General features: G+C 27.8%; 1 protein-coding gene and 2 non-coding genes across 3 annotated transcripts; 1 reads left to right on the top strand and 2 right to left on the bottom strand.

Moving 5' to 3' along the window:
• Positions 1–4,315: 4,315 nt before the first annotated feature.
• Positions 4,316–21,948, bottom strand: LOC109599708 (membrane-bound alkaline phosphatase-like). Its single transcript, XM_020015730.2, has 7 exons — positions 21,479–21,948; positions 17,967–18,107; positions 13,787–13,920; positions 6,913–7,147; positions 5,792–6,118; positions 5,291–5,737; positions 4,316–4,671 (listed from the first exon to the last, which is right to left on the bottom strand). Exons 1-7 carry the CDS (start codon positions 21,549–21,551, stop codon positions 4,469–4,471), a joined length of 1,560 nt encoding a protein of 519 aa, XP_019871289.1. The 5' UTR covers positions 21,552–21,948; the 3' UTR covers positions 4,316–4,468.
• Trnad-guc (transfer RNA aspartic acid (anticodon GUC)) lies at positions 9,902–9,973 on the bottom strand. Its single transcript has one exon. It is a non-coding gene; the product is annotated as a tRNA-Asp (tRNA).
• Trnad-guc (transfer RNA aspartic acid (anticodon GUC)) lies at positions 11,906–11,977 on the top strand. The gene has a single exon. It is a non-coding gene; the product is annotated as a tRNA-Asp (tRNA).
• Positions 21,949–22,248: the final 300 nt, after the last annotated feature.

Here is a 22,248-nt window from a genome sequence, read left to right as displayed (position 1 = left end):
AATTAGTGAGAAGATTATGAAGCGAAAAACCGAATTTATTTCATTTCAATCTTTATTTTAATAAATATTTTAATATTCTAATATTAATTAATAACACTTATGAAGAAATCACTTGTTGATATTTCTGTATCTGTTAAAATAATGAAATTGAAATTCTAATATAATTGGTTAACTGTTTGTAAAGCTTATTTGTATACTTAAATAGGGATATTTTAAAATTACTTAATTTTATTGCTTACTGTAAAAGAAGATTTATATTGTAACAAATGGATATTTGTTTGGATGGAAGATACAACAATTTAAAACACGTTTTCAAAAAAATAAAAAGAATTAATTTATTTACTAGAGAATATTAAATTAGTGAGAAGGTAAACTACAGCAAAAGTTTCAGTATCCACTTTACTTCTTAATTCATTTTCATTTTTTTAAATGAATTAATTTTATTTTTGTTAAGTTTAATAAATGTTTTTCAGGAAAGAATTTATGTATATTACTTTAAATTTCGTTTAAATGAAATATTTTAATTTTCTAAAATTAGTAACTAGCACTTACGAAGAAATCAGATGTTGATATTTCAGTTAGAAAGATGAAGTTATGACGCTTAATAACATTAATTGGCAGCTTCTTAGGGTTATTTATATACTAATAAAGATATTTTAAAATTACTTAATTTTATTGCTTAATATAAAACTAGATTTAATAAGAAAAGTAAAATACTTTTTGGTAAAAATTGAGAGACATAATTTACTTATTACAGAATAGTAATGGCAAGATAAATAACACCAAAAAGTTTCAATATTCACATTAATATCTTAATCGTATTATATTTATTTTTAGATTTTTGTATACTTATATAAAATTGTTTTATTTAGTTTATAGGAAATATTTATTTTGGGTAAGAACTAAATTAATTTTACTTTATTTCCTGTTTTTATAGAAAATTTAAAATTTATTAATATTATTGATCTATACGTCAAATAATATCAAATTTGGACCTTTAATAATATTGATTGAGAATTTTTCAAGTTTACTTAAATGGGGATATTTTTAAATTACCATGGTATTTATATTCTTTGGGATAAACGAAGATTTATACTGTAATAAATGGGTATTTAGGGTGGAGGATACAAGAATTTAAAATACGTTTATTGTGTAACCATTGAGAGAATTAATTCACTTTACTAAAGAATATTAAATTAATGGGAACATAAATTTCATCAAATTTTTCAGTATTCACATTATATTAGCTACCGGAAAAAGTAATTTATGTTTTTGGTTCATGATTTATTTGAATAAATATAAATTATATTTAATAATAATATAAATATTATTAAAAAGCTTTATTATGCTTTTTCCAATTATGCTATTTTCATCATGTTGTCATTTTTTGTTAAAAATGGTGCATTGAGGTGCTATAATTTGTAAAAATTTGAAATATGTAAAAGCGAAGAAATTAAGCAATATTTCGCGTATAAACCTCAAAAAAGCTTCATGTAATGAATTTCATCAAGATATTGGATTAACTTAAGTGAAGTTAGCAAACTTAGGTTTTGACAATTGTCAAATTCCTTCTTGCACTCAACACAAATGATTGTTGCCAAATGCGACACAAAAGACGGTAAAGTAACAGTACTTCAACAAAATAACCCAAGAGAGAATTTGATGGCTGACTGTATGGTAGACTGAGCGTGGAATTTTACATAGACTATCTAATAAGAGGCCAATCGATCAATGCAACTGTCTACTGCTCGTGAATTGACCTATTTCAGGAAAAACTTACCCAAAGCTCGTGCTTCTTTAGTCAATAGAGAAAGCGTTCTACTTCTTCTTGACATCAAGAGACCATGTCGCATTACACATTCGAAACAAGCTTCAAAATGTTAAATGGGAAGGTCTATGTTACCTACCACATATTTATCCATATACCTATTTTTTTTAAATACGTAATAAATGACTTATGTCCCTAAAGGAGGTTAAAACTTGATTTTTTCTTCATTTCCAAGAACAAAGAATATTTTTTCTCATTTGAATTTACTTCAAAAAATCAAAACATTAATTAATGATAATAAAAGTAAGGCAATGTGAAGTGCACTTAATGATATAATTCATGAATGTAAAAGTGTAGACATATATACCAGGTTATAAGAAGCAAGCAGCACAGGATTTTAGCTCATATTTTTTAAATTGTGTCAAAGAACTCACATCCTGAAGGAATAAGGGTCCTTACCAATGAAATATACCGCAAAATGCAAGTGAAATTGATTTGTATGAAATAGCTATAAATAAAATTATGGAAATTATTAGAGAATTGAAAAACAAGACCAGTAGCAGATATAATAACATTCCTTGTACTCTAATAAAAATGGACGCAATCGAGGTGGTGCCTATTGTCACGTATATAATTAATAATTCTTTTAGATATGGAATATTTCTGAATAAATTAAAAATAGCATTAGTAAAATAATTATTTTCGAGGACAGACTTTTTAATAAATATAATACTTTTGTCAGTAATCATGGGTACATGAGGAGAAGATCCATAAATAGGTTTCGTTTACTATTGTTTAAACGGTCATAAAAAAATAATATCATATAAAAAAATAATAAAAAGTGAAAATTGTAAAAGAGGTATGTGGAGGCGTTTCCCACTAAAATAGAATATTAATAGTTTTCAGTATACAGTGGTTGAAAAAAGTATGGAATATTATTTACTTATTATAAATGTTACTTAATGTTTTCCTTAATCAGTTGCAAATCTAAACAAATCTAATTTACTAAGAAAAACTATTAATCATAATGGTCATTGTATCCATAGGTTTTTACTTTTTAAAATAAAAAAAATCAATTGGTCTAGAAAAAAATTTATCACTTTGGATCGAGAAAAACATCCCCAAACTATAATGCTTCCGTCACCATGTTGAAACGTAGGAATTTGGTATATAAAATGGTATCATTGCCTCACCGACGTTCCAATCATCGACCCATAAAATTAAATTTTCTTTGATCACTCCAAACAGTGTTCTATTTTTACTGATAACAGCGTTTTTTTAACTGCAACTCGGACATGTAGCTCTGCATCAATAAGGGGATTTATTACAGTTCCTCTACTGACATCTAGATTAAATTGTGTCGTAATTTCCTCCGTGATTAGTCTTGATGTTTTGCTAGGATCTTAAGGATAGAGCCTTTTTATAATTTTGTATATCTTGAGAGTGGTTTTCGAGGACGTCCTAGCTTGCCTGGAGTGCGGAATTTACATCAAATCTTCGAAAAACCACTTTAATGTTTTCGCCACGTCACATTGCGTTCGGCCACTTTCACAAAGTTCAACTCCTTATTTCCTAAAGTGTAAGTAATGCCTTGAACTGACTGCAAATAAAATAATATTCCATACTTTTATCCAGGTCAAAAAACCTATCCGACAAAAATGCCTAAACAAAAAACGATGAGCTCCAATACTAGTATACCAGACGGTAAATACAAACTATCGAATTTGTTTAACATTACAACTTTTTTCTACCACTGCATATATTTGAGTGTTCTCTGTGTATTAGGTTATACAGTAAGAGGTTTATCAAAAAAACTAAAAATTTTTTAATAAATTTAAAACCAATGCAATGATTACTTGCATTGTTTCATTTTTTGTTTTTGTAAAAACACTATGGAATAAGGGAAATAAATAAAGATTTGTTCAATATTTAGTTAAATAAAATTTTAGTTGAAATAAATAAATTCTAAATTTTATATAATTTATTTTGTTTATTTTAAAAGAATAAATTTAACTGCGAATTTTTAGTTTTATGTTAACCTTAAAATATGTTGATTTTATCTAAAAAACAATTTAATTATTAACACGTTTATAAAAATATTCATATTTCAATAAATTTGGAATTTAGCACATTTGAAGTATCAATTGAAATTTGTTTCCCGAAGTTTCTTTCACCGCATCATTGTTATTTTTAGCATGCAACCCATACAAACAATAGAAAACAAATTAGATTTCCGAGTGATTTATTTCAATCAATCCCGTACGTTTTGGCGACACGTTTTTTACACCGTACAGGACGGATGTCTGCTGCAGGAGGGATGTGTCCCATCTTCTGAATTCATAAATAAATAAACACATAACAATTCATAGAGGAATCGATAACTGATGCCTCGCAAAACACTTATCGAACATTAGCTTTGTGTTTACGTCTAGTTTTGCACCCTTTGTTTTTTTATCGAAACATTGTAAACATTCGTTTTGAATTCGATAGTTTTGGGATATATTGAGGTATCTGGTTCAAAGGACAACGTGCATAAATAAATCCAAATCGAAACTGCACAATTTTTTTTATTAAAATCACAGATTTTCTCGACAGTTAGGAACAATGGCTTACACTATTTACATGACATAATTTTAAAAATAAATAATTAATATTTAATTGTTTTTATACATTATATATTATACGACACCGGGATAAACATTAAGATTCTTTGAGGAAGTCACAAACGGTGATGCCGTCACTGACACAAGAGGCATAGGCCATAAGATGGGGTATGACGTTTTGTTCCATGACGCCGGTGAACAAATGCGACCATGGTCCTCTGGCGAAAATGCCTACGTCGTCTCCTCCATGAGTCTCCGACTCCATTGGAAACACTCCAGGATACCTATAGTTTATGTCACCTAGAAAATATCATGGTTTTAGAAACTGCACAATTACAAACTGAAACTTTAATTGCATTCTAATTTAAAAAGCAAAAAATCTCTATATAAGCCTATGATTTAACCATATAATAACTGCAAACTCCAATTTATTTTTTGCCCACAACGTAAATTGAGGACATCTTAGAAAGAAACCACATTAACTTCCAACCTTTAATTCCATTCCATTTATTCCTTTAACAGTCTCCTTTAAATTAACTTTCACGAAAAGATAAAAATCCTTTTAAAGGTCCCATGATCCCCGATACACTGCAATAAATTGAGATATATTCGTCTGCGGTTTTAACATTGTTAGGAGTTTTTGGGAGAGTTTCCAATCTATTTAAATGACGATCATCGAACTTTACTGCCACTAAGTCGAACTTATTACAGGTATTATACGGTCGATCCGCGAACCCGAATTTATGCGGCAAATGTGAAACGTCTAACAAAGAAAAACAGTGTGTAATTTGAAAAGTTCAGTTTTGTTTACATTTATATTCAGACTCAAACATACCTGAGTTTTATTCCCTGTTTTACTGTTGATCAAACATTCAATATTTGCAGTAGTATTTATGAATGCAAGAGTAGTTGTACTTACTAAAATCATCTTTGGAATAATCATGTCTGCTTCCATCAGCGTCAAGAGTTCGATACCCCATGCCGTTAGCATAGTTGATGGTGGTGTAAAAGAATCCATCCATATCCTTCCCACCCAACCCCAAAATATCGTTTCCCCTCTCTGGATAACCGCTGATGCTCATGGTGTGTGCATGATCTGACGTTACAACTATTAAAGTGTCTTCTTCGTTCGTAATATCAACAGCTTTCTGTACTGCTTTGGAGAACTCAGAGGTTTCCTCAAAAGCCTTCCTGGCTTGGGCTTCATGGTGAGCCATGTCTATTCTTGCCCCTTCTACGAAGAGAAAGTAACCTTGTGGACTTTTCTCCAGCATTTTGATCGCCGCTTCCGTCATCTCTTCCAAGGATGGTACCACTGACGAGTTTCGTTCGAGGTTATACGGAATGTGACTGGCATCAAACAAACCTAACACAAATCCATCAATTAATTCATTTATATTGTATTAAAATTAGTAATTACCGAGCAGATAATCAGTACTATCATCAATATTCAAAAGCTGATCTCTATTCCAAACGTACTCAGCCTGTCCTTGATCTGATTTGTTCTCGAGCCATTCGTCTATGAGGTTGATCCCATCAGATCTGTTGCCACGATTGCCTTGTTCGTCGACGGTATTGTTTGGAAGAAACTCACCTCGACCACCACCAAGAATAACGTTCAAATTATTGCCGGTGTCCCAGTTCACCAGTTGATAAGCAATATCTTTACAAATTTGTGGATCCTGATTATCACTGATTATGTTACTGTCCGCTTCCCAGTTCCTTTGAGCTGTGTGTGCGTAAATACCTAAAAATCAATTGACTTTAAAATTAATTTAAAATAATATATTTCAGAAGTTATCAGAAAATTTGATGCTCGAATAAAAGCATTCAAATTAATTTAGTAAGGGCGAGTCGCAGACCTATTTTATTTAAAGAGATAAAATAAATGTGGAGGGATAATGAATTTCAAATTTGCTGCTAACGTCCATAAATTTTACTTAACCTTGGTTATCTAAATAGCTATTTCAATTGAGATTTAAACGGCACCTCCTGAGTTATGTCCCGCACTTAAAGTTTTATTAGAATTGGGAGAATAGATGTAAGTTCATTAAGTGGCAAAAGGTCGTTTATGTATACTCTTCAATCCTGAGAAAGGACATATAGTCTATTCAGTATGATTGAAGGATACCAACGTATTGCGAATTTAAATGAAAGAGAAAGTATCTCATCATTTCTTTTATCCTTGTTAAATGTAAGTCTCTTATCGTCACTTTCTTTTTGAAGTTGTAAGTTAAACAGTCCCTCAATTACATTTTACTCATGCCCTGTTGATAAAATTTCAGACTTGAAACAAAAAAGTGGCATTATGCGTCCTTAAAAATAAATGTCGACCTTTTCATTGTCTGGTCGGCTTTTTTGTCTGAGTTTACAACTTCATGCGGAAACTTTATCTCCGTCGGACCAACGAGAAACCGAGTGTCTAGTTACGCTAACGCGTGAAGTCCGCCAAGTGTTTCGACTGGAGATTATTCGAATATAAAAAGGGATTTGATCTGCCATCGCGAAGTACCACTAAACATCTAGGTATATTTGAATTACCAGCTGGAGATGCATGTGTGACTCGGGCGGTGGTCACGAGTCCTGTTCGTTTGCCCTTAGTTTGCGACCATCGGGCTATGGAATCGACGTAATTGCTGGTGTTGGTCATGGCATCGCAGTCGTTTAGCTCCACGGCTGCTGTAACCCCAATGGTGCCTAAATTGCCTTTTACCCCGCCAAGGTAAGCCGTTGCGGTGCAAGCCGAATCGGGCACCTGTTTATCCACACAATAAGTCTGAAAACGTTACATAAAACATATTTTAAAATGTGTCGTTTCAAGTTAATTTAACACGAAGAAGGTTTTTTATTTAAAACTTTTAATACATACATATATTATTAATAATTAATATTAACTGTAAAATAATAACCCGTTTTCCACGAAAAAACGAATCATGTGGAAATAAATTGTTATATAAAAATATATTATATAAAATTTTATGTATAATTTCAAAGTGTAAATGTTTTTTGAAATGTCGCTAGGCACATATTAGACTGTGAAAACGGTATTTTCTTTGATATTTTAGTTATATATAAAAAGTAATTTTAATTATTTTCCATATTTTTTAAATGAGAATCCTAGATGGTAGATTAAATCCAATATTTTTATTTTTTGTGGTCATGTATTTGTCGGAAAAATGATAGTTGATAATGATGTAAAAATTGTTAAAAAGTTACTGCATTTAAAACAACTATGCTATAGAAGTCCATAATTAGGGATTTAGAAGCAGAAAATAATGAACAAAATGGATATTTCATCAAAATTTAATTATTATGGAAATAGGATATCAGGATTATTTTTGTATAGTTATATGAGAAACTGATTATAAGAAGTACAAAAAATATTCAGCACACCCACGTTTCTTAGTTCAAACAATGAACATAAATTACTTTATTTTGTACTATAATATTTTTCATTAAATTATACTTTTCAATAAATTAACTGTTAAAAAACATTATTGTTTTATCCGACTTAATTTCAGTTTATTATTTATCTACAAAAATCAATACAGTTCAATACGGTATTTGATGTATTTGTTTTGTTATTTTTTCTGTGATTTTTTATGTTTGAAAGAAAATATAGAAACGAAAAAGAAACAAAACTTGATAGGAAAAAGGGTCATAATTATCGAACTGGTGGTTTAAAAACTATGTCCTCTTTTTTACTCATAATTAAAATAAAAATAATATCCAAATACATTAAAAATATTATTTTTACAGATTAGAATATTTCACTACGTATTTTTTAAAAAACAATATTTGTGTTTCTATGAATGCATACAGTTTAATAAGTTAATAAGTTGTATGGTATTTAACTTGAAAACAATAAATGTTTACATTTCAACATATATATTTTTTATATTAATTTATTAAACAAAAATTATTGTTTTTATTAACTATTTTCTATAAAAATAATAAAATTATTTAATTTTTCTAAAATTAGTAAAAAAAAATAATAATAAATAGATATTATTAAACAGATTTTCTAAAAAAATTTTGGCTTAACAGAACACAAAAATATGAGAATTTTAAAAATTATTAAGCAATAAAGCAATAAGCTATAAACAAGGGTTAGTCAGTTATTCTATGGGCTAACCTAACCCAATTTATTTTGTGAATAAATTTATATATATTTTTATTATTTAATATTTATAAATTTGCAGAATGAAATTGCAAAAATTTTTTTCCGCTCATCACGATTAGTGGGTAAAGAGAGATCGTCACAAGAATATTTCCTGATAGACGTAACTACTACTCACATATTTATATATCTAATTATGTTACATAAATATATTAATTTTAAACATTGAAAATCAATTTATCGAATTGCTGTGGTATGTATAAACAAAATTATCGTTTATTATTAAACCGTAAATTCAGACTGAATTACAATTCGTTACGTAACTTATTTTTTGAATTTGAATTTTTTACTGTTAAAAATGAGAGAATTTATGGAAAAAATAAAGACACCATTGAATTGCATCCAAAATTGGGGTATAATAAATTTTATAAATCAATACTAAATTAGTAAGTCTGTGACAGAGTTGACATTTTTCTAATAAATTTATTTATTCTGATCCAATAAATTGTGAGATAAAAAAATTCAAAAATATTTCTGAATAGCAAATTTTTCAACGTATTAATGTTCAAAATGAAACTAGTAGTAAATAACTACAGTCATACTTGTTAGTTAGAATGAGCATGAGAATGTTCCCTTTCAGTAGAATTTTTGAGAGTTATTTTTTCTAAATATAACAATATTGTAACAAAATGTGGAAATTTTAAATTGTTTTATATAAAAAGAATCAATTTTTAAAGTTTATTAATTATTTGACATCAGAATCTTTACTATATATACAGGATGTTTCACAACTTACCAGATTAGCTTTAACATATGTACTGTTACATAACTAGTTGATTTTTGAAAATACAAAATGAGATAATAAATAACAAATTTTATAACAAACTATTTACTTCGTTCTATAGCAGTTGGTCAAAATTGTTTCCATTAACTTGAACGCATGCTTGGGCTCGTCGAATCCAATTTTGGCGTACTAGTTCAAATGTTCCTCTTTCCTGAAGATCTCTGGTTTGAAACTCTAAATATAAAACTTTATTATTTTTTATCTCGTTTCTTGTTACACTTTTATTTTATTTTTTTGATAAATTGACTCCTTATGTAAAAGTAACTATGTGAATAAAATTTGTTGGAGAAGTTGCGCAACATCCTGTATAATAAAACCAAAATTTAAGGATAACTTTGGTTTTTATTTATTTTATTTTTTAATAAATTGACTCATTTAAAAGTAACTATGTGACTAAAATTTGTTGGATAAGTTGAGAAACACCCTGTATAATAAAATCAAAATCATAGTTAATAGTACTTCTTCGCCAAAATAAGAACTCCTGTAGTTTGTAAAGGAAACGAAACTAGTTTTTAGTTAATTTGTAATTCTTAAACATAACTTTGAAAAAAATTAAAAAGTTTTTCCTCCCCGGCGGGGAATCGAACCCCGGTCTCCCGCGTGACAGGCGGGGATACTGACCACTATACTACCGAGGACTTGTATTAAAGTATAATTTTAAGTGTTTAGTTATCGCGGAATTTTCTATTTTTACACTTTTGTAGGTTAAACATTAGCTTATCGCGCGACAAATTAATGTTACATACACGAACTAAAATAACATTTTATTGCTTCATCCATAAACGTATTAAAAAAAAAGTTATATATATACCATTTAAAAGTTTATGTAGATTTAAGTTTTAGTTTATCGGTACCCGAAGAACGAACAAAAAATCGATCGCTTTAACTACCTATTATCATTCATAAGTTTATATTTCTATATTTTTTTAACGTTCCTAATAAATAAATTGCTCTAAATGTCTATATTGTCATAGTATATTGTTATTCTGTTAATTTAAAGGTCTAACAAATTGTAGTTAAGTTAGATATTTTAAAAATAAATTGTGTTTAAATAAAATTATAAACAAACATTAAAATAATGAATAATTGTCAAAAATACACTTCATTAAAAATATAAAAATTTTCCAACAAATTAAAACATTAAAGCACTAAATGTATAATATAATAATAATCAAATCGTTAAAATAATTGAATGAATAGTTTCAAGCAAGGATAGAGTTATTCAGATTTAGAATCATGTTCAACTTGCCAGTGTAAATGATTGAATACCTGAATAACATGTCCGTCGCTGCCACATTATTTTCAGTTTTCACCTTCGTTATTTATACTAAAGGAAAAAGTGTTGTGTGTGTCATCTTCATGAGGTTTTGATTGATGTACCAAATAATCTTTCTGGAATAATCTCTGTGGACCAAACTGTATCAGTTAAAACTCTCATGACTTCAGGTTGTATCACCAAGAAGCTGAAGATCTAGAGTGAATTCCACCCCAAATGTAGCATTTAGTTATTGTGTTTGCTTACTAAATCAGCCATCACATTTTCCAGACAATCAATTTTCATATCTGCTTTAGATAGTTGTACAATATTTCTCAAGAGATAACATACCCTACACAATGTCAGTGTATGCCAGGTAAATATCCAAATTTCTTTATAACATCTCTTGGGGGTATTACTGTCAATCACTGCACGGAGATAAAGTCATAAAAGCATATGTGTGTGTGATAAAAAAATAAGTAAATTACATGTTTAAGTTTAAGTAAGTAATCATTTAAAAGTATAAATTTAAGCTTCCACTCATCGCTGGAATCGCTATTTTTACACTCAATATAGGTTCTATGCATCAAATATTAGGGAAATGTACAATATGATTCAAGGGGGAATACATTTGAAGGACTTACTAACTTCCTGCAGACATTAAAAAAAAACCTTCAATTCATTTTAATTATATTGTTTCTCTAAAAAAAATAAAGTAATTTAATTAATTTATTTTTGTTTAAATCGTCAAGGAATATTAATTCGATAAGAATCGTACGTGTTATTTCGAATCTCATACGTAGTTAATGTGCGGCCTCCTTAAGGCGAGTTAAATTAATTAAAACCGATATCTACTTATAAGTTATATTATAATATATTATATATAATAATTTAATACTAATAGTAGAAACAAAATTAAAGACTATTTTTTATAATTCTTAAACGAAATTGTTATTTAACAGACAATAAGTGGATTTTCTAAACATACTCTAAAAATAATGATCCATTCGATAATTAAATCGTCAGTAGAACAGAGAAATCTAGTTTTATTTGTTTTGGGATTTGCGATATGTGGAAATTTAAAATTGCAAAAAATCCAACATCATCTGACAACTTCTAAATGATACATGTAACTTTTTTATTTTTAATATGTTTATGGATGAAACAATACATACATAATACATTTTTAGTTGATAATTTTAACATCATCATTTGTCAAGAGATGAGGTAATGTTTGACTCACAAAACTTACATAAGATGTAAAAATAGCAATTACGGTGCTATCTGAACACTTAAAACTATACTTTAAAACAAGTCCTCGGTAGTATAGTGGTCAGTATCCCCGCCTGTCACGCGGGAGACCGGGGTTCGATTCCCCGCCGGGGAGGAATTACTTTTTAATTTTTTACAAAAGTATGGTCAAAAACTATAAAAGTTTTTATTTTGAACAAGTGTGTAGATTTTTTAGGTGAAGAAGTGCAATTAACCATGAGTTTGATTGATATATACAGTAAAGATGCTTGTATCAAGTAAATAGTAAATTTTAAAAAATAATATTTTTATATAAAATAATTAAGGAACTATAAAATTTTGTTAATAATATTGTGAAATTTAGAAAAAACTTAACTTACTCTCGAAGCAAAGTTTGTATTTTATATAAACAAAATTGTTCTTTAGAAGACAATAAAAGATTTGCACTTTAGGAATAATTGGATAATTATATATATATATATATATATATATATATATATATATATATATGTATGTATATATATATATTAAAATTTAGTATTCGGTAGTATAGAGCAATTAATTTTTATTTACTACGTGAGTCGCATTATTTGGAAACTTAAAACTATAAAAACTTTTAAGTAACCTATAAAACTTTTTTATTTTTGATATGTTTATGAATGTACTAACAAAACATAATTTTAGTTCATGTATGTAACAATTTGAAGTGTATTAAGATAAATGTTTCACTCCTAAATAGTTTTAAGTATATAAGTAGCAGTATCTGTGCAAACGGAAAACTTTTACTTTTGAGTCCTCGATAGTATATCTCTTTATATTTGTTTATACATATTTTTGGTTAATTACATTGTTGTACGTCTATTAATTAACATATTTGATTAGACCACTAATTGTATTGAAGTACACGTAAGCATAAACATTTCACATCGCAAGCCAGAATAATATTTTTACTTATTAATACCACGCGTTATCACAGGTCCTCAGTGTCAGTCTACAGTATCTGCGACTTAGAAATGGACATAGAGTATAAGCCCTTGCTGATAAGATTTTTAATTTCGCTCGTTGACAGCTAAAGAAACTCTTAAACCTTCTGTGCTCCTCTGATTCAAGAATTTCTCGAACAAGTATATTGAAAAAAGAAATCTTAAAAACTGCAGGAATTATAAATAATTATTAAACATCAAAAAATAATATTTTCTTTAATTATTTTGCGATTAGTTACTTCAGTGTTGCACAATTGTATATTCAATCACTATTTTTCAGATATTTTCGGTATTTTTCCCACTATTTATTTGATGAAAATAAATTTGTCATTAAAAGAATATGAACCCCTATTTATGACATTTGGTATACCCCCGTTTTAGATACCAATTTTTATTCTTTCTCATTTTTTAATAGTAAAAAATATTATAGTAAGCCGGCGTCGGATGATACTAAGAAATTTTTATGACAAGCAAAAAAATAATAGTTTGAAAAAAAATAGTCCAGTTTATTAAAATTCAATCATCAAAAATTAATATTTTTCAAAATTGGAGTACATGATGGAACATATTGATCTGCAAAAATAATATTTTTAGAGTATTTTGGTATTATGATTTCATTCTGCATATATTATGTTAAATAATAAAAATATGTATAAAGCGGCATCCTAAGAATAGTATTTAATTAAATTGATTCATAAAAATTAATTAATACTAGGTCAGATTACTTCAGAGAATACATAGATTACCCAATTGTAATAACTTTTCTTAAAATCATTTTACAAAACTCATGTACAATGTGTAATATTACTTATTTCTTTTCTGTTTATAGAAATAAAATACAATTGTGAATCATTTATTTCCCTAAATATTAAAATATATTTAAAACTTAGTAATGTTCCATTGTTAACTGATTATTTTTATTTATTTATTTTTATTGAAAATATATTTAATTAATAACTCACCATAGATAATCCAGTGTACGGGAATTCATCAAATGACAATTTGTGATTTTCACTTCCCAAATACATTCTGGCTGCTGCTAAAGTTGGAATGGACATACCATCGCCCAAAAACATTATCACATTTTTGGCAACGTCTGAAATATAATAATAATAAAAATATAATGTGACTATAAATTGTCACACATATTCTTTTTTATATTTAGTGCTTTCATATTTATTGTAGCATTTTATGTTATTGAAAAAGTAGCAAATCAAAACACGTTTAAATTTGACAATAAATTATCTAAATTAACAATACGGAAATCATAAACTATAAACTTTTTGTATACAGTATATTTATTTTTTGTTTTAATCTTTTTAATGATTATCGAATTATAATTTAATGGAAATATTTGGAATATTTAACTATTTATATTATATCACAGATTTTAAAATAATTTGTGTAGGTAAATAATAAGTGGGTATTGTATAATTATCATACATAGTAATTAACGCATATTGGTTGTATTTTAAGTAGGTGCAAAATGTTTTCAATATACACACAACCGCAATGTTTAAGGATAATTTAATTTTTGGTTTAAAAATTTAGAAAATATTATCAAGAATCAATTATTTCCTATGTATATAATAATACAACCGAGTATAAATTTTATTTTATGTTTATTTCTAGTAAATTGAAATCAAACATTCTTTCGTTGATAATTTAATTAATTTTCTCTACAAAAGGCCATTGTTTTCCTTTAATTTTATTCGAGCAAGTAAGTATAGTGCTAATTAACTATGAAGCGAACATATTTAACTAGAGAAGAAATGATAAGGGCAATGGGTCTTTTGAGGGGAGGCATGAATCAAACTCAGGTTGCGGTGGAAATGGGCACTACTCAAAGCGTGATTTCACCACTCTATGCATATAGAGAATAGGGTGACGTGAGTCAAAGGCACCAGGGTCACGTTCATTTTACAACACCTGTGCACGACCGTTTTCTGCAACTTAATGCACAAAGACACCTACTATGACGACATTAGAACTGCAAATCATGCTCTAGCAAGTTTATAATGTTGCTGTTTCGTCTGAAACTGTGTGTCGCCACTTGTATGAAAACAATCTACATAGTTGTCAACCTTTGAGTGTTCCACCGCTCTCATGGGAAAATCGAGTTATTTGTTTTTTTATGGGTCCGGTTTGGAATTTATCTTGATTTTAGAAGAGTGCGTGTGTGGAGATGCCCAAATAATACAAACCGTCTTCACAATGTACAGAAAGAGAATTATTTTTGTTATGATCTGGAGTCGAATCAGTATTAGAGGAAGAACCGACCTCATTTTGCTGGACAACTTTTTGACGTGTAGATCATACGGGGATCAGATACTGGCATCAATTGTCGTTCTATATGCAGCAGTGATTAGGCCCAATTTTGTTTACATGCATGATATTGTCAGATCACACACTTCCAGTATTGCAATGGAATTTTGGAAAATAACAATATTGATGTGTTACCATAGCCAGCACAATCCCTAGACCAGAACCATATTGATCAGTTATGAGACAGGCTTCAAAGAAAGGTTCTTCGTATGGAAAGGCTAAGAGGCAACAAAAGAACTCTTTTTTAGCGCTTCACGATGCTTGGAATGAGATTTCTCAACAGGACAACGAAGTTATCACGAATCGAGGAGGTCAAACAAATTACTAAACCATAGTTCTGTTACGTTTTACAATATAGAAGTGGTTTTCAGTTTTTATACATTTTCGCACATTTTTATAATATTCATTTTAATTTTAATAAACTTTTTTAGCAGCTTTTTCATTTGTTTCAATAATCTACTAGTCAATTTTGTGTATCCACATTCAAATTAAATTAAAACCGAAGTTTATAATAAAATTACTATAAATTTAAATTATCCCTAGACATTGCGGTGGTATGTACTACGAGAAACAGTGTTTTATTCGAAAAAAAAGTATTTTTAAAATAAAAAACTGTTTATTTAAAACAAATTTTATATAGAGAAATGTGAATTTCTAAGAAATTTCTAAAAAATAAAAGGTTTTTAATACTCTAATAGCATCCTAGCAGCAATGCAAGCACGAATTCGACGTGGCCTGTTTTCTATTAAATTATTAATCTCTTTTTGGGGAACATTTCCCCATTCAACATTATCCCATAAGTGTTCAATGTGTTTAAGATACAGAGGACAAGAAGGCAACTCGAATTCGGTCACAGCTTCCATTTTCAAACAAATTTTAGCAACTCTGTTGGTATGTGGAGGGCTGTATCCTGCATAAATAGGAAAGAATCCTCGAAAGCACCTCTCCAGATCCGTTAGAGATGGTATAATAAAAATCAAAGCAGTCAAGGATCCGCCGATCGTCTATTTGTAGGAGAATTCTGGTTTCATCCAAAATAGCACATTTCGCCAATCTTCAATTGCATGATATTGTCAGATCACACACTTCCAGTATTGCAATGGAATTTTGGAAAATAACAATATTGATGTGTTACCATAGCCAGCACAATCCCTAGACCAGAACCATATTGATCAGTTATGAGACAGGCTTCAAAGAAAGGTTCTTCGTATGGAACACTTTCGACCGAAACAATAACACCTGCAGCTTACACAAGTTACCTTTTAAGCTTAGGATGGGATGTTGTGAGATTTGTTTTTTCTATTTGAGCTAAAATATTATTCAGGGTTTCCAACACGAGAAACCTTGAATAGGTTTTCGAAACTACACCTTGTGTAACCCGTACTGTTTGTGCAAATGTTTCCCCTCTGGACTTCTGATAATCCCATATAAGGTATTTTATATAAAATTAGTGAAAATAATTAAGTTCACTTGACTACTACTACACATGTATATGGGGACACTGTAGGAACAAATCTTACAACACATTTACATTTTGTTATCAAAAAAACATTAGCTTTTTATTCACGACTAATTTTATTTCATGAAAACATTTCTTTCTTGTGAATACTAGGCGATTCCATATAAGTTTTGTTGTGTGTAGTGTCACATCCTCATAAATTTGTATTTCGTCTCAAAGTTTAACAAAATTTTCATGAAAACGTATATTTATAGACAAAAATGTCCCGTTTTTGGCTAAAACCATAATTTATTGAGTTATTTTTAGGCATGAAGAAATCATATTAGCAATTTTTTATAGCAAATCTAACTACATGACTGGACGAAGCAGCACCCCCTGAAACGTGTATATTCCAAATTTCATTTAAAAAATATGCATATCCTTAATTTTGTAGGAAAATCAAAAATGAATTTATTTTTTAAAATAGCACAAACTTTATTATTTTTCAACAATATTGAAATTTAATACTTATAACATAATAATACACTTCTAACATTATATTTATACTAATACATGTAATATTCAAATTTTATTTGTTTCCATCAATCCACCGTTCAATTCAATGCAATTATTATATTATTTTCTTAAGTTTACAGTAGAAGTTATGAATCATGTGAGTAAATATTTCCCAGGACATTTGAGAAAGGTTACCACGAACTTACAACGAACGGGAGATTGGTCAATCCACCGATCAATTCAATGCAATTTTCGGAAGTTCATAATAGAATTAATGAATCATGTGAGCAAATTACTCCAGAACAACTGAGAAAGGTAACCACGAACTTACTACGAACGGCAGATTTGTGGAAGCAAATAAAATTTGAATAATACGAATATTAATATAATTATAGTGTTATTAGAATAATATTCCAATATTGTTGAAAAATAAGGTAATTTGTGCTACTTTTGACAGTTTATTCCATAAACTACTTGATTTAAAAAATGAATTCATAAGAATAATATGATTTTTTAATTTTTCCACAGAATTATGAATATGCATATTTTTTATGAAATTTGGTATATACCCACTTCAGGGGAATCTATTATTGAAGTTAGAGTTGCTATAAAAAATTTGTCAATATAATTTCTACAATTTTCAAGCCTAAAAAATTACCCAATGGTTTTTGATTTTGGGCCAAAAAATGTGATATTTTATATTTTCATGCTTTACAATTTATCAAAATCGTACTAAAAATAAAAATTTTATGGGGGTAAGCGCTTTCAAATAGGCTACACTGTGTATCAGTTAAACATAATACATGACTACGTTTTGGGCTAGGCTAAGTTAGGTTACCTCACAGAATACATAGGTTACCTACTTGTATTAACTTTCCTTGAAATTCTCTCGTTTACAGCAAACTGAGCGTTCTTCATCCAATATTGTGCGTTAGTTTCTTCAACATTCAGCTTTGCCGCACGTTTCCTCAGGTGATGATGAATCATGTGCATAAGACTTTCATCTAAATAAAAACAAAAAACACTTATTTAACGATTGTTCTTTATAGTTTTTGAATTAATTATAAGAAAATAATTAGGTTCAATGAAGTAAAAAAGACAAAGGTCGCAAACCTTGCGCGGGATGCATTAAAATTGTTTCACTTGACCCAGAAACGCAACATTGACTTAAGATATTTTCGCCACCGATTCAGTTATATTGTGGTTTATACAACAAAGGGATTTTCATTTTCATTTTTTTTTCTTTTGAAAAATGTCAACAATATTATAATAAATCATTTTGCAAAGTGTGACAATGACGAACACTGTTCAAAAACGGCGGTAATACAGACTAACCTCGTTTTATCAAGGAAATTTATGGTTTATGAGCAATAATTATTTGTTTTATAACAATCGCAGCAAACATTTAATTAACCTTAGGGTTTATTTTAAAAAATGGAAACCTCGGATAATAAAAGTAACTGCTGCGTAAATTGCTCAATTACGTAAATCGGTCTTAAGCTGTCAAGTTTTATAATATATACTAAAGAAACGATATTTTATTAAATGAATACATAATTTACTTTCTATAAAGCATTTCGAAATTCTTTTTAAAAGAAATTTTTAAAATTATAAAATAGTAAATTAGTCTTATTTATGACAAATTGTAATATCTCATATCAATTTTTTAAAACTAATTTCTAGTAAATATTTCATGAACTTATAATATAAATTTTGTCATTTAATCTTCAGTCATATTTTGAATTAGTATTTTCTAATATTTACTTAATATATTTTTATAATCAGTATTCAGTTAGTATCATTTTAAAGTCTGTGTGTTAATTATACAAACAACAGAAATTGTGAGCAATTTAAATTACTGATTGCAGTTAATCAAACTTGTGGACGGACAAATTGCATTAATTTCTGACAAATTAAACGAGAAACTTACATAAAATATCTATTGTTAGAAAAAATCATTGTACTTTGATAACATAAAATGTAATTCACATGAAACAATTATTTAACAATAACTTAAAGGTTGTTAATTAGTAAATATTGATTTTTATGTCAGACTACTTATAACAATACACCTTCATAATTTGTTGTGAAATGGTAAATATATTATTTACGTTGTGAAATAAATTATTTTGAAATACGTAAGATTTTCTGAATTAAAAAAAAAATGGTTGTTTAATAATTTAATTCGACCAATTACAAATAAGTCAAAAACATTATTAGCTTATTGTAATATTTTCTGTGTAATTTAAGTCGTATTTTTTATTATATAATAATATTATTTTATTTGTTGTCCACTTAATATAATTGAATAATTACGAAGTAAACCGAATATTTCGTGATTTAAAATAAAAATGCGTTACGCAATAAAACTAAAATATTTAGTTGAACAATTTATTACACACTGATAATATTAAATTTGGCGGAAAATCCGATACATACTTATAATTATCACGTACTTTCGTCGAACAATTGTATCGAATACTTCCTGTTGGTAAAGGTTAAAAAATCGTAATCTCATAATCTAAAGGACTAATTTATCAAAGTTGACGCAACGTGAATTATTAATTACAATTACTAAACAAATTAGTTTATCCACTTTGGAAACGGGCGATTATTGACAATAAACATAATTTATTGCTAACACGAGGAATCTATCTGTGGTGAATGTGTGGACAATCACCGACATATTTTAATTTTATTTTTAATATTTACATATATTTTTATGATATTACTTCTGGACATTTCCATATTTATTACATTTAAATATTTATAGTATATAAAACATTAGTTTTAATTTAAAAATAAAATAATTTTGGTGGCAATTCAAAAATTAATAAATAGTGGAATAAATAATGGAATACAATTTTTTAATAAATTGTACTATCACTATGAAAAGATTCATTGTTACTTGATAAATGGAGATTATCAAAGAAAAAGTTAAATAATACACCTTAAATTCAATTTTAAACTGTATTTTTATAGAAATGAATAACAAATATATCATTATTAATATTTAAAGAATTTTCATAACGTCAAAGAATAAAGTGTCAATTTTTTTAAATTCAATTACAATTAATATTTACAAAATATTTTTATTATCTATTTATTTAAATTTATTTAAAAATTACGGATTTGATATTAGTTTAATATGTAATATGGAAATCAGAATAATTACCTGAAACTTATTATTATTATATATTTATAATTACATATGTTATTTTGTACGAGAGATTTTGAGATTTAATAAAATAAAAGTTGTTTACAACTATAAATTTTATTTGTTTATACTTAATAATTTTTAAATTAGAATAAATTCTATCATAAAATCTGATATTAAATTAAAGTTAATACCTTATGGTGGTTGTTAATATTATTTTATTTTTAATAAAAATTGGATAATCATCAAAAATTGATTAAATTAATGATAAAATACAAAAGTTTTTAGCGAATCTTGATAAAAATATGAACACATCATGTTAATTATCAGCCAATCCTGATTTATGGTAAATTAAATAATAAAATATTATTAGTTAGTTAATATTTAAATAGATTTAGTAGAAATAATAAAAATATTCATTAAATTTTTATAAATAATTTGATATAATACAATTAATATTTACAAAATATTATTTTTATTTTTATTTGTTTATATAATACTTTATATATTTCATTTTAGTATAAATTCATTTATGTTCATTGAAATCATTTTAACTGATTGATGGTTAATGGTGAAATATAAACCTGTTAACAAATCTTAGAAGAATGTTCATATTCATATTAATTTATTTATTAGAATTAATAAATATACTTATTTACAAATTATTACTTTTATTATTTATTCGTTTATACTTTTTAGAATAAGTTCTAATCATTTGATCAAAAGAATTCATGAAACTTAACTTTATAATTATATATAACATATAAAGTATTACTATTTTATTATTATATTGTACTATATTATTTATTATAATATTGAAAACTGAAAGAAATGTTTTTCTTATTTTACTTAATTAACACTGTTATGAATTTTTTGAAAAATTCACTTCGCATATAAATAAGCTTAGGTGCTTTTATGAAGCCAGCTAAGTTCCTCCAAAATTTAATTAATTTCAACTCACATGAGTTATAAGGCGTGCCCCATTTAGTGTAACTTTAAACTTAAGAACTTTCAATAATCTGCAAAGTTTAAATTGAACTTGAAAATTAATAACTGCTTATTATGATTATAGTTATAAATAAGAAAATTATATAATTATCATGTAATTGGCTGTTGATGTCACAACTTAAATGTGTTTCGTTTCAATCTCTTCAATTCATAATTAACCAAAATTAGGTAAATTTTTTTCGTCGTTGAAATCAATCAGTCTTTCCTTACCTTTTTCGATTTCCGTTTGAGGTCTTCCAAGTGACTGACAAAATAATACCACAATAATCACAGGCACTAACATTGCACTTGTTGACAATTAACGATTTAATAATGTCAATGGGTACTCCAATATACTATATATATGTACGTAGAGATTTTGTGGTGCCCTCCCACTATCACTTTGTTTCACAACCGAGAATAATACATATTGTATTGTTTAACTCTCCCCCGTTGTTATTTTTATAGTCCCAAATGATACTTTATCTGATACCAGCGTAAGTCGTCGTTCGCCTAATAACAATTCCCACAAAGCTGTATCAGAAATGAATAGTTTAAACCGATATTAACATTCATCCAAAAAAGATATCAGGACTATTTAGTTAAAAAATGCGCGCGACATTGAACGCAATCTAAAAATGCGAATACCGCGAAACGATTTTCCGACCGAGTTTGCGACGCTATCGCAATAAATTTACACCGTAAACGCACGGACGCGTATAAAAATGCGGCACGGATCCACGTGTTGTGGTCCTTACTGGCAATAATCAGAAAGGTTGTATAACGGGCCATTATTTCAATTGTTCGAATTAATAAAGTGTAGTAGCTACGACAAAACTATCAACAGCCACCTTTTATTTTGTTGTTGTTTACTGTCGTCTCGACATTTTAAATTAAGACCAATTTTTGACTAATGCTTTTATAGGAAATCAATGGTAAAGAGTATTTCTGAATTCCCCTAAAATTAAAGACCAATTTTACAATATATAAAAATTTAGAAA

This window comes from Aethina tumida, chromosome 1 (genome assembly GCF_024364675.1).
Source record: "Aethina tumida isolate Nest 87 chromosome 1, icAetTumi1.1, whole genome shotgun sequence".
Taxonomy (NCBI): domain Eukaryota; kingdom Metazoa; phylum Arthropoda; class Insecta; order Coleoptera; family Nitidulidae; genus Aethina; species Aethina tumida.
Note: the sequence above shows the minus strand (reverse complement) of the source record. Positions and strands in the feature narration are given on the sequence as shown.